Source organism: Eriocheir sinensis, chromosome 61 (genome assembly GCF_024679095.1).
Source record: "Eriocheir sinensis breed Jianghai 21 chromosome 61, ASM2467909v1, whole genome shotgun sequence".
In the NCBI taxonomy this organism is placed as follows: domain Eukaryota; kingdom Metazoa; phylum Arthropoda; class Malacostraca; order Decapoda; family Varunidae; genus Eriocheir; species Eriocheir sinensis.
The window spans coordinates 7965123-7976540 of NC_066569.1; the positions used below are offsets into that span (position 1 = coordinate 7965123).

The following is an 11418-nucleotide window of genomic DNA, read 5'->3' on the forward strand; positions in this document are numbered from 1 at the left end:
ATTAAGTGGACCTTTTAGCAAATGGAGGTGGGGTACGGGGGGGGGGGGCTCGTCCAACCCCTCCACTCCCCTCCCTGGGTATATACTTCCTGTCTTGTTACGAACGTTTTTCAGGGCCACGGATAAGACACATCCGCCGGGTTGTCATGAATGTTTTTTTTCCCCAATTACTATACCGAATGCGTCCGTGGTATATTTCCTTATTGGTGAAAAGGAAGAGAAGGAGCAGGGAGGACGAATTTAAGGAGGAAGGAGAACAAGATACACGGATGAATGGAGAAAGTATACCTCTAGTCTTCCTTCTTCTTCACAGTAGCCTACCATATATACTTACCGACTGCGCCTGTGGTATTTTTCCTTATTGGTGAAAAGAATAGAGAAGGAGCAGGGAGGACGAATTTAAGGAGGAAAGAGAACAAGATACATGAAAGAATGGAGCAATTAATAAGTATACCTGTCTTCCTTCGTCACGTACCATAATTAATATATATACCTACCAACTGTGCCTGTAGTATTTTTCCTTGTTGGTGAAAAGAAAGAGAAGGAGCAGGGAGGACGAATTTAAGGAGAAAGGAGAACAAGATACATGAAAGAATGGAGCAATTAATAAGTATACCTGTTTTCCTTCGTCACGTACCGTAATTAATATATATACCTACCAACTGTGCCTGTAGTATTTTTCCTTATTGGTGAAAAAAAAAGAGAAGGAGCAGGGAGGACGAATTTAAGGAGGAAGGAGAACAAGATACACGAAAGAATGGAGCAATTAATAAGTATACCTGTCTTCCTTCGTCACGTACCATAATTAATATATATACCTACCAACTGTGCCTGTAGTATTTTTCCTTATTGGTGAAAAGAAAGAGAAGGAGCAGGGAGGACGAATTTAAGGAGGAAAGAGAACAAGATACACGAAAGAATGGAGCAATTAATAAGTATACCTGTCTTCCTTCGTCACGTACCATAACTAATATATATACCTACCAACTGTGCCTGTAGTATTTTTCCTTATTGGTGAAAAAAAAAAGAGAAGGAGCAGGGAGGACGAATTTAAGGAGGAAGGAGAACAAGATACACGAAAGAATGGAGCAATTAATAAGTATACCTGTCTTCCTTCGTCACGTACCATAATTAATATATATACCTACCAACTGTGCCTGTGGTATTTTTCATTATTGGTGAAAAAAAAAGAGAAGGAGCAGGGAGGACGAATTTAAGGAGCAAGGAGAACAAAAATACGCGGAAATTAAGAAGGGGAAATGTATAATCTACCTCTTATATCTACCATGGGCACACTGTACCAACTGCGCTTGTGGCACTTTTTTATTATTAGTTAAAAGAAAAGGAAAAGAAGAGACTATAGGCCTACATCCACGTATAGCCTACTTATACCCAGGGAGGCAGATATATATTGATAAAACGAAGGACATCCGGCGTAAACAGTCAAATTCTTTCTTCATATACAAAACAAAAAATACCGGAATTTTTTTTGTTTACAAGTTATAACGAATATGTATGTCACACTGCACGTTCTGAACTCCTGGAAAACATTCACGTATGATTAAATTTTCCGACATTGTGATGAATACCCAGAACTTACTGATGGGTTTAAAAAATGCGTATAGAGTTTTGGAGGTTAATAAAGTAATGTTCGAGGCATTTATACGCAGCACGAGGAATCCAGGAAAACATTCACGTATGATTAAATTTTCCGACATTGTGATGAATACCCAGAACTTACTGATGGGTTTAAAAAATGCGTATAGAGTTTTGGAGGTTAATAAAGTAAAGTTTGGGGCATTTATACGCAGCCCGAGGAATCCAGGAAAACATTCACGTATGATTAAATTTTCCGACATTGTGATGAATACCCAGAACTTACTGATGGGTTTAAAAATGCGTAAAGTATAAAGTTTTGGAGGTTAGTAAAGTTCGGGGCATTTATACGCAGCCCGAGAAGGAGGAATAAACTAGGCATGCAAACCACAAGACCACGGAGGTTTGCAAGGGGTGGAAATCAAATAAAACAAAGAATCCATTTTCCATTTTAAAGTCATTTATATAAAAAATGGAGGTTGGTGTTTAATTTCAAAGAAGTAAAAATTCCCCACAACCCAGAACACACACTTAAAAGCCAGCTGGTTCAGTCTTTAAGTACTGGATAGACAGCTGGCTATGTCTTTTAATACTGGAGAATCAGATGGTTATGTCTAAGTATTGGAGAGGTAGCTGGTTGCGCCTTTTAGTATGGGAGACAGGTGGTTATTATCTTAGTATGAGAGACAGCTGGTTGTCTTAATATTGAAGGGTAAGATGGTTATGTCTAAGTATTGGAGAGACTGCTGGCTATGTCTTCAAGTACTGGTCACACTACCATTCATACACACTGCCTGTCCTTTCCTCAACACACACTGATCTTAAGGGGCTGTTACACTGGGCAAATGGATCTTCAGTCAAACCACGATTTCCGCTGGCGTGGTTCTCATATTTCCGTGGTTTTCTGACGTGTCCACGATCTTCCAAAGCTACGGTAGATTTCACTGAAGGACGACGGTATTACTCACCATCATCATCAGCAGCAGTAACAAGAAACAAATGAGAACCACGCCAGCGGAAATCGTGGTTTGACTGAAGGTCCACGGAAAATTTGCCCAGTGTAATACCCCCTTAACACTCTTCACTCCCCTTTACACCATACAGCCCAGCGAGCAACCCGCAGCCATTCTGGCATGAGACATAATCAGCTGATTCACCAATATTAAGAGATATAATAGCCGATTCTTCAATATTAGGAGACATAACTAACTGCCTCTGCAATACTTATACAACCAGCTGCTTCTTAAATAAGGCTTACACAGGTCTCCAAACTCCTCCCTACCCCATTCCCCCACCAACTCCTCCATGCCCCCTACCCCATCCCCCAGCCAACTCCTCCATGCCCCCTACCCCATTCCCCGTCACAAAGGCCAAGCAGTCAGTCAGCCCAAGAACCAGGTCAGTGCATCTTGACGTAAGCCCTCTTGACTTTGACTGGATCCACGGGTCGGTCGCCATTGTCGGTCTCCACCAGGCCCATCCGCTTCACCACCTGCATGCCCGCTGACACTCGGCCTAGGGGGGCAGATAGATGGATAGATAGGTGAATCATAAAGTATAGGTATGGGGATAAGTAAAACAAATAAAAAAAAATGAGAAATGGAGAAGAAAGTAAAAAAAGAGAAAAACAATGGACAGATATATACAAAATTAAATAGATAAAGAGAAACAACAAAAAAACAATAACAAACTACACTACACTTGGCAGATAGATAGAAAGATAGATAGATGGATGGAGAATGATGGATAGTAAAGGCGAGGTGGAAATTGAGAAAAAATGGGAAGAAAATTAACAGGAGAAGAGAGCAGAAAAAGAATGAAGAGAGAGAGAGAGAGAGAGAGAGAGAGAGAGAGAGAGAGAGAGAGAGAGAGAGAGAGAGAGAGAGAGAGAGAGAGAAAAAAAATAACGGACACAGAAACACATAAACAGATACATACATAGTTAAATAGAGATAGAGAAATAGAATAACAACCAGAAAACAATAACAAACACACAATAGGAGTACACTACACCCCACACCGCAACCCAAGCCTCACCGAATATCGTGTGCTTGCCGTCCAGCCACTGCGTCGGTGCCAGAGTGAGGAAGAACTGTGAGCCATTGGTGTTGGGCCCGGCGTTGGCCATGGAGAGAAGCCCCGCCCCAGTGTGCTTCAATTCCTCGTGGATCTCATCGTTGAAGTGCTTGCCGTAGATGGATGCCCCGCCCCGCCCTGTTCCAGTTGGGTCTCCGCCTGGGGGTAAGTGTCGAGGGTGTGTGTGATGGTCTGATGTTGTTTGTTTGCTTCTACTATTGTATTTTATTATTATTTTCATTCTTTCTCTCTCTTACTGACCTGCTCACTGTCTTTCTTTCTTTCTTTCATTCTCTGTTTATTTTCGTGTGTGTGTGTGTGTATGTGCGAATTCATATCTTCATACTATTTTTTCTCATACATTAAGACATACTTCCTTAACCCAGTAGCAGAGACGGGCCAAATTTGTGGCTTTACCGTGTAGCAGCAATGGGCCAAATTTGCGCCATGATATTTACCCCTAAAAATTGATGATACATAATCTGATCACAAATGCTTTGATATATATTATGAAATGGTTTGTGTGAGGGGTAAGTTTTCTCATTTTTCTCGCTTGGAGGGACCATTAAGAAACATGATCCCTGCAGATACCGGGTTAAACTAATGGATACCTTTGTCAAATTTGTTAGGACTGGAAAAAAAAGGATTGTCAAAAATTGGCTTATTTTTCCTAGGATACTATAACAAGTGGAAAAGGTTTATGTCTTCGTATGCTACCTCCCCGTACCTTGGATCATGAAGTCCCGGATGATGCGGTGGAACTTGCAGCCATTGTAGTAGCCACGGCGGGAGAGTTCGGCAAAGTTGCGGCAGGTGTTTGGGGCATGTTTCCAGTACAGCTCCAGGGTGACGTCACCCATCCTGCAGGCACATGATGGACATTTAATCACCTTTATAAATAAACTGCCAAAGTATTTTTTTTTTTACTTTTCAGAACACAAATATAAAATTCATATTCTTGATTTTAACACATGTGAGTATTCCCCCACATAACTTCTCCAATGTCCCCAATCTACTACAATAATACTAAAATAATGCAAAGGCCGCATCACTTACGAGGTCTCCAGTACCACGCAGGGCGGCTGCCAAGACTTGTCGGGGATGGACATGATGAGGGTGCCTCCCCCTCACACGCAAGGGCACAGGACAGGGATACTCTTGCTTTGGCCTTGCTCACGCCTCGCCACCTCTCACCCTAGACCTCGTTCAGAGCCTCCGTGTCACCCTGAGCCCTTGTAGATCCCTTGCTCGGAGCTTCTTCTTCTTCAGTGTTTTAGGGGGTGGTTAGGCCATGGGACCACGGCTTGCTCGGAGCTGTACTTCAGGAGGATGTGTCACGTGCAAAGACGTGTGATGATGTAGGTGTTCTTCTTTTGACCTGTACCGCTTCGTAGGTCCTCTTCCTCTTGATCCTCTTTTCTCCTTATTGAAGCACTCGTCTTTTCAATGGCGTTACACTATATATCTTTCCTAGCTACAACACGCTACAGCGGCCACGGAGGCTCACCACGGTTTGTTTACATGCCGCGTTCAGGGGTGACGTGCCTATAGCTTTATGTATATTTATTTATGTGAAATTAATACCTTACACAAAAATTTTCCTGGTGTATTGTTGGGGAAAAAGGAGCTGAGCAGTGAAAGTGGAATGAACAGAAAAGAGTAATAGTCTAAACACGTTTCACGCAAAATATATGAAAGTCTCACCATTTTAAGTTATGTTTTTAGAGAATACCATTTTAAGTTGTTTTAAATAGTTAGTTGAACTTTCCTTTAATTCAACATATAAAATACTCCATACACTCAAATTAATTAAACGTTAATTTCGCGTTGGGCTATTTTTTGACGTCATGAAAGTCCGCGGGAAACTCCAGCTAGGGATTGGCATCGCTGCTCGACCACAACAACTAAGGGCCCAGGGAGGTGACGGGAGTAGCCCCTGACCTTATGCTAATAAAGGATTACTCGCATTTTCCTTCAATTAAACACATAAAATACGCCATACACTCAAGTCAAACGTTAATTCCGCGTTGGGCTATTTTTTGACTCTACTCTATTTAGGAGCAGTACGTAGCTGGCGAGGGCTTTTCTTTTTAATTATTGTTTTTTTTTTTACTCCCTTGCACTACCTCCTCTGCTGTAAAAAAGAAGAAAAAGAAAAAAAAAATGAAAGTCCGCGGGAAACTCCAGCTAGTGATTGGCAACGCTGCTCGACCACAACAACAAAGGGCCGCGGAGGTGACGGGAGTGACCCCTGACCTGACCCCTGCAGCTGGCGGGTCACGGAGGAGGCGTACAAGGTCAAGAGCTCCCGTGTGACCCTGAGGAGCCATGAGGAGGGCGTGAGGAGCATAGGAGGAGCACCATGGACGGCCGAGAGGTGGTGATTGGGTTGGTCACCGTTGTCGCCTCGGTGATCTTTCTCGTAGGCTTTGTGGCCCTGGGTGAGTCTCTCTCTCTCTCTCTCTCTCTCTCTCTCTCTCTCTCTCTCTCTCATTTCCTTTCTTTCTCCCTCATTTTTCCTCCTTTTCCTTTGTTCTCCTTCTCTCTCTCTCTCTCTCTCTCTCTCTCTCTCATTTCCCCTCCTATCCTTTCTTCCTCATTTCTCCTCCTTTCCCTTCTCTTTGTTTTCTCCTCCTTTCCCTTCTCTTTGTTTTCTCCTTTCCTCTTCTCTCTCTCTCTCTCTCTCTCTCTCTCTCTCTCTCTCTCTCTCTCTCTCTCTCTCTCTCTCTCTCTCATTTCCTTTCTTTCTCCCTCATTTTTCCTCCTTTCCCTTCTCTTTGTTCTCTCCTTTCCTCTTCTCTCTCTCTCTCTCTCTCTCTCTCTCTCTCTCTCTCTCTCTCTCTCTCTCTCTCTCATTTCCTTCCCTTTCTCTTTAAAATTTCTCTTCCTTGTCCACTCTTCTTTCTCTCCTTTTTTTTTCCTTCACTATAATTTCTCCTCTTTCCTTTTCTTTCCCTGCTTCTCTCTCTCTCTCTCTCTCTCTCTCTCTCTCTCTCTCTCTCTCTCTCTCTCTCTCTCTCTCTCTCCCCTTTACTCTTTCACTAATATCTCTTCCCTGCCCTCTTTCCTTGTAGTGATAATAATAATAATAATAATAATAATAATAATAATAAATAATAATAAATAACAGTAATAATTATAATGTCGTAATGAACTGATAAAGAAAAATCCAGCCATGACATCCCCCCCCCCCCCCCCAGGCTGGTATGCAGTGTGGCGGCTGTTCCTCTGTCGCTTTGGCTTCATCCGGGAGCTGCTGGGGAATCAACAGGAGGCCGGGCAGTCCAGTGAAGACACGGCGCGGCCCACGGCACGCTCAAGGCCCAGCCGCAAACTTAGGCGAGACTGATGGCGACTGGTACCTCATGACACCCTCCGTCTCGCACCTTTCTTTGTCTGTGTCAGGTAGGTGAAGAGAACTAGTATGCCCTCTCCCCTCTCACGCCCCTTCAACACTTCCTCTCCCCTGTCATGCCCCTCCGACACTCTTCCTCTCCCCTGTCACGCCCCTCCGACACTTCCTCTCCCCTGTCACGCCCCTCTGACACTCTTCCTCTCCCCTGTCACGCCCCTCCGACACTTCCTCTCCCCTCTCACGCCCCTTCAACACTTCCTCTCCCCTGTCATGCCCCTCCGACACTCTTCCTCTCCCCTGTCACACCCCTCCGACACTCCTCCTCTCCCCTGTCACACCCCTCCGACACTCTTCCTCTCCCCTGTCACGCCCCTCTGACACACTCGCTCTCCCCTGTCACGCCCCTCCGACACTCGCTCTCCCCTATCACGCCCCTCCAACACGCTTCCTCTTCCCTATAAATTACACCCCTGCAACACATTTCCTTTCCATAAAACATCAACCTCTCCATCATGTTCACAGTGCTAAGTTGCGAAGTATTAGTGCTTACTGTGTTATTTCCTGCATGCTGGTAAAGTCCCATTGAAAAAAATAATAATAATAAAAAATGAATGAATGAATAATAAATGTGTGTTGTGGTACTGTAATAGGCTTTCAATGTCCTTGCATAGCTCCTCTTGATGGCATATTACAGGGGAGTTACTGAGACCATTATTATTTGCCTACGTACTTCTCCGCAGCACTCACTCAAGTTGTCTTTCTCGGTTTCCTCAGCGATGCAGGAACGTCATTCTCCCGGCAGTGGAAGCGTCCGAGCCTCTCCTCTCAGCACCACATGACCACAGTAGTTCCGCCACCATGACTCCAAACTCCAGTGAATCACTATATCCTCCGACGAAGACCTGAGTTCACCCACCGCAGCCTCACCTTCTCCATAGCATGTTAAGAGGTCACTGTTCAAGGTCAGATGTAGATTGGGTGGTACGTTTCAGCTCTCAAGACTCCACATGGTTTCTCCTCGTGGTTTAAGGGATTGGTTCTGCAAGTTTGCGTTTCTGTGGTGTGTGTGACGTGTGAGTTCCCACCTGCGTCTGTCTGTAAAGTAGGTGATGTTCACATAGTTGGTATACCAGCCCCGCCCCTCTTCGATATGCCCCGCCCCCTCTTCAATATGCCCTGCCCCCTCTTCGATATGCCCCGCCCCCTCTTTGATATGCCCCCCCCCCCCCATGTGGTGCTGATATAACCCCCCCAAAGTAGATGATTCATAAACTAACCACAAATACATTGATATATATTATGAAATGGTTTGTGTGAGTGATGATTTTTTCTCATTTTTCTCGCTACGAGGGGCCGTTAAAGAAACATGATCCCCGCAGCTACCGGGTTAAGGAGGGGGAGAGACTCGTCCCTCAGGCCCTTCTGGTCCCGGTGATTAACAAGTCGTGTCTTTCCTAGTGTGTCAGACATGCCAGTGAAAAACAGACATATCTTATGGGACTGAATAATTAATTTTTTTTCTGCTTTCGTAAGTATAGATTCATTTTTCTCCTAATATTTTAAAGTGGTCTTAATTGTAACTTTTAAAAAATATATAATTGGTAGAGGCACCCACAAGAAGGAGGTCTGTCCGTAACCCTCCCTTCCTGGATCCTAAAACAATAGTGTCGATGCGCTATAGAGGGTTACAAGCAGCCTCTCTGTATAGGGTAGAACTGAACCTCCTCCCTGTACGGCCTTAAACGATAGAACCCACGCACAAACCCTTCCGCTGAGATGGTTGAACAAAGCGTGTAGGTCGGATATGTCTTAAAATACCGTGCTCTTCATTGATATGGTAAAGGTGATTTTTTTTTATTATTATTATTATTTTTTTTACAGCAGAGGAGACAGTGCAAGGGTGTAAAAAGAAAGAAAACAATAATGAAAAACAAAAAAAAGCCTGCTACTTACTATTGGGGGCATATGCTATAGCTGCGCGTCGCCATTCATCTTAAAACGTGCAGCATCCACGCAAAATGATTCACCTGTCATTCTGAAGCATACCAGGAGGACTAACGCTGGTATTTTTAAACACTTCTGCCTCCCACATCAACTACTTCCAAAGGGCAAAAAGGAGATCAATCGGGTTCTCATGTGTGCTTTTTCTAGGTTCACGGTACAGTAGAAGGCTCAAACTACCACCAGGGTCACAAAACTACCCCTGGAAACGCCCCAAACTCCTACGAAAGCCTTGTCAAATGTGTGTACTAGGCCGCTGCAATGTTTAAGAATACGAGCTTAAGGTCTATTCTGCCAAAGGTGAGAATGCGTCATGAAAGTAGTTCCTCGTCATGGGTAACAGAGGAAGGCCTTGGCTGCTCTGGTGCTCTGGTGGACAGTTTATCCGATGGGAGTTGGGCAAAATCTGACTTCAGGTGAGAGAGTAGCGGGCGGGACTTCTCCTCTCACGTATTCTCCCCTTCGCCGGGACAAATTGAGTCTGCTGGAGTTGAAATTTGTGAGATCCTGTAGTGCGGCGACTAGGCCTGATAAGGGAGCCTCCCATAACCCACTTGGCGAGAGGAGTACCTCTTTGGCTGACTCGGTAGGGAATGGCTCTCTCGTCACGCTGGTCGCAGGTTCAATCCCAGCCCAGTCAGCCGGCGAATACCCTCTCCTGGTCTTGATTAATTTCTTGTGTGTTGTTTCGATACATGCAGAGGTCGTGTTGGGAAATAGAAAAGAAAAATAAGCTCTCGGGGCATAACAGTCCAACATTCAATACCCATTTTCTTTACATAGGGGCTCAAAAATGGAACGTGAAAAGGTATTAGGAACATGATAGAAATATGAGCATGGAGTATAACATCTTTGTCGTCTTCTGTGTGTGTGTGTTTGTATGTGTGTATGCTGTTTTTCAAGTCTTGAGAGCACAGTGTTATTGGTGGGATCAGTGCCATAGCATAGGAGAGGGTTGCCAGCTTCATCACAGGTGCTGCATTGTTACCAAGAGAGCTGTACGAAATTTATATTGGCGCTGGTGTGTTTTGGGCGCTGGGTACGGTACTTCTTCCCTCAACTCTTGCCTTTGTTCCCTTCCTCCTGTGCTTTCCATTACCTCCCTCCCTCCATCTACTTCTTCCTTCCATCCCTTTCACTTTGTGCTTCCTTCTCTTCCTCTCTCTCTCCTTCCTTCCTTTTGTCCTTCCTTCTCTTCCTCTCTCTCCTTTCATTTCTCTCCTTTCTTCCTTCCTTCCCTCCAGTGCCTCCCATCTCTCACTCTGTCCTTCCTTCTCTTCCTCTCCCTCTCTCCTTCCTTTCCTTCCCTCCAGTGTCTCCCATCTCTCACTCTGTCCTGCCTTCTCTTCCTCTCTCTCTCTCTCCTTCCATTTCTCTCCTTCCTTCCATCCCTTCCACTCTCTCTCTCTCTTCCTCTGATCAACAATATTCAGACTTCCACGTAGGTCTCTCGATAACGACATGGTGCCTGTGAATAACTCGTCCAAGCTCTCCTATTTGTGACTCTGGGTTAGATCACAAAGACAAGCTTGGTATATGTTAGTCTTTTCTCCCATACCTCACACCCCGACAGAGGCCCCAGTGAGTCCAGGCATAAGGGGGCGGGGCAGCAGCTTACGGCTCAGGCCCAGTCACTGTCGTCTTGCAGGGCTTGTGATAAAACTAGTGAATAGAGATGAGTGGCGTCTATTTTTGTATCAGTAAGGAGGGGGTTAGCGAGGTAGCGTCAATGGTAGTGACGGGAGAGGAAGATAAGGCTTGCATCTTTAATTCAAATACAGGGAAATATTGTGTGTGTGTGTGTGTGTGTGTGTGTGTGTGTGTGTGTGTGAAGTGTTGATTGATATTCTCAGGAGCAGCTGATCTTGGTGGTGTGGAATACCATAACGATTTCTTAGATTTTAATTAAACATCTATCAGAGCTTTTAACGCCAGGGAAAAGATCTTAATTTTTCTGTGTTTCCACCTTCGCTATGTTTTCAGGAAGTTTCCCAGGTGTTCCACAATCCTCATACCATATCAAGTTATGCTTATACTGATAGTGTTTAAAGTGTAATGCAAGATAAGGTGATATGCAAAGATACTTAAGTTTAACTGTACAGGTGTATTTTAAAGTGATTATCAAAACATGTATGGGAATGGTTTTGTAACGTGCAGATCTTTGTTGTGTCTGTAAGTGATGTTATAGTAACTATGTGCTGGCCATAAACTGTAGTGTTTGGAGGAAATACATGAAGTTGATGATGAGTTGGTAGCATTTTTACCATGAGAACTTCATTTACGTTAAGTTGTCATATAGAACTTTGCTGGTTAACCCCTTGGATGTGGTTTCCTACAAGAAGACATCACCAAGCTACAGGAATACATGAAGTTGATGGTGAGTCTGTAGC

General features: G+C 44.3%; 1 protein-coding gene and 1 long non-coding RNA gene across 2 annotated transcripts; one reads left to right on the forward strand and one right to left on the reverse strand.

The window, feature by feature from the left end:
- Positions 1-2034: 2034 nt before the first annotated feature.
- LOC126986327 (peptidyl-prolyl cis-trans isomerase-like 1) lies at positions 2035-5218 on the reverse strand. Its single transcript, XM_050842382.1, has 4 exons — positions 4729-5218; positions 4400-4533; positions 3634-3831; positions 2035-3111 (listed from the first exon to the last, which is right to left on the reverse strand). Exons 1-4 carry the CDS (start codon positions 4779-4781, stop codon positions 2996-2998), a joined length of 501 nt encoding a protein of 166 aa, XP_050698339.1. The 5' UTR covers positions 4782-5218; the 3' UTR covers positions 2035-2995.
- Positions 5219-5865: 647 nt separating this feature from the next.
- Positions 5866-11275, forward strand: LOC126986329 (uncharacterized). The gene is made up of 3 exons (XR_007739565.1): positions 5866-6113; positions 6873-7077; positions 7802-11275. It is a non-coding gene; the product is annotated as an uncharacterized LOC126986329 (long non-coding RNA).
- Positions 11276-11418: the final 143 nt, after the last annotated feature.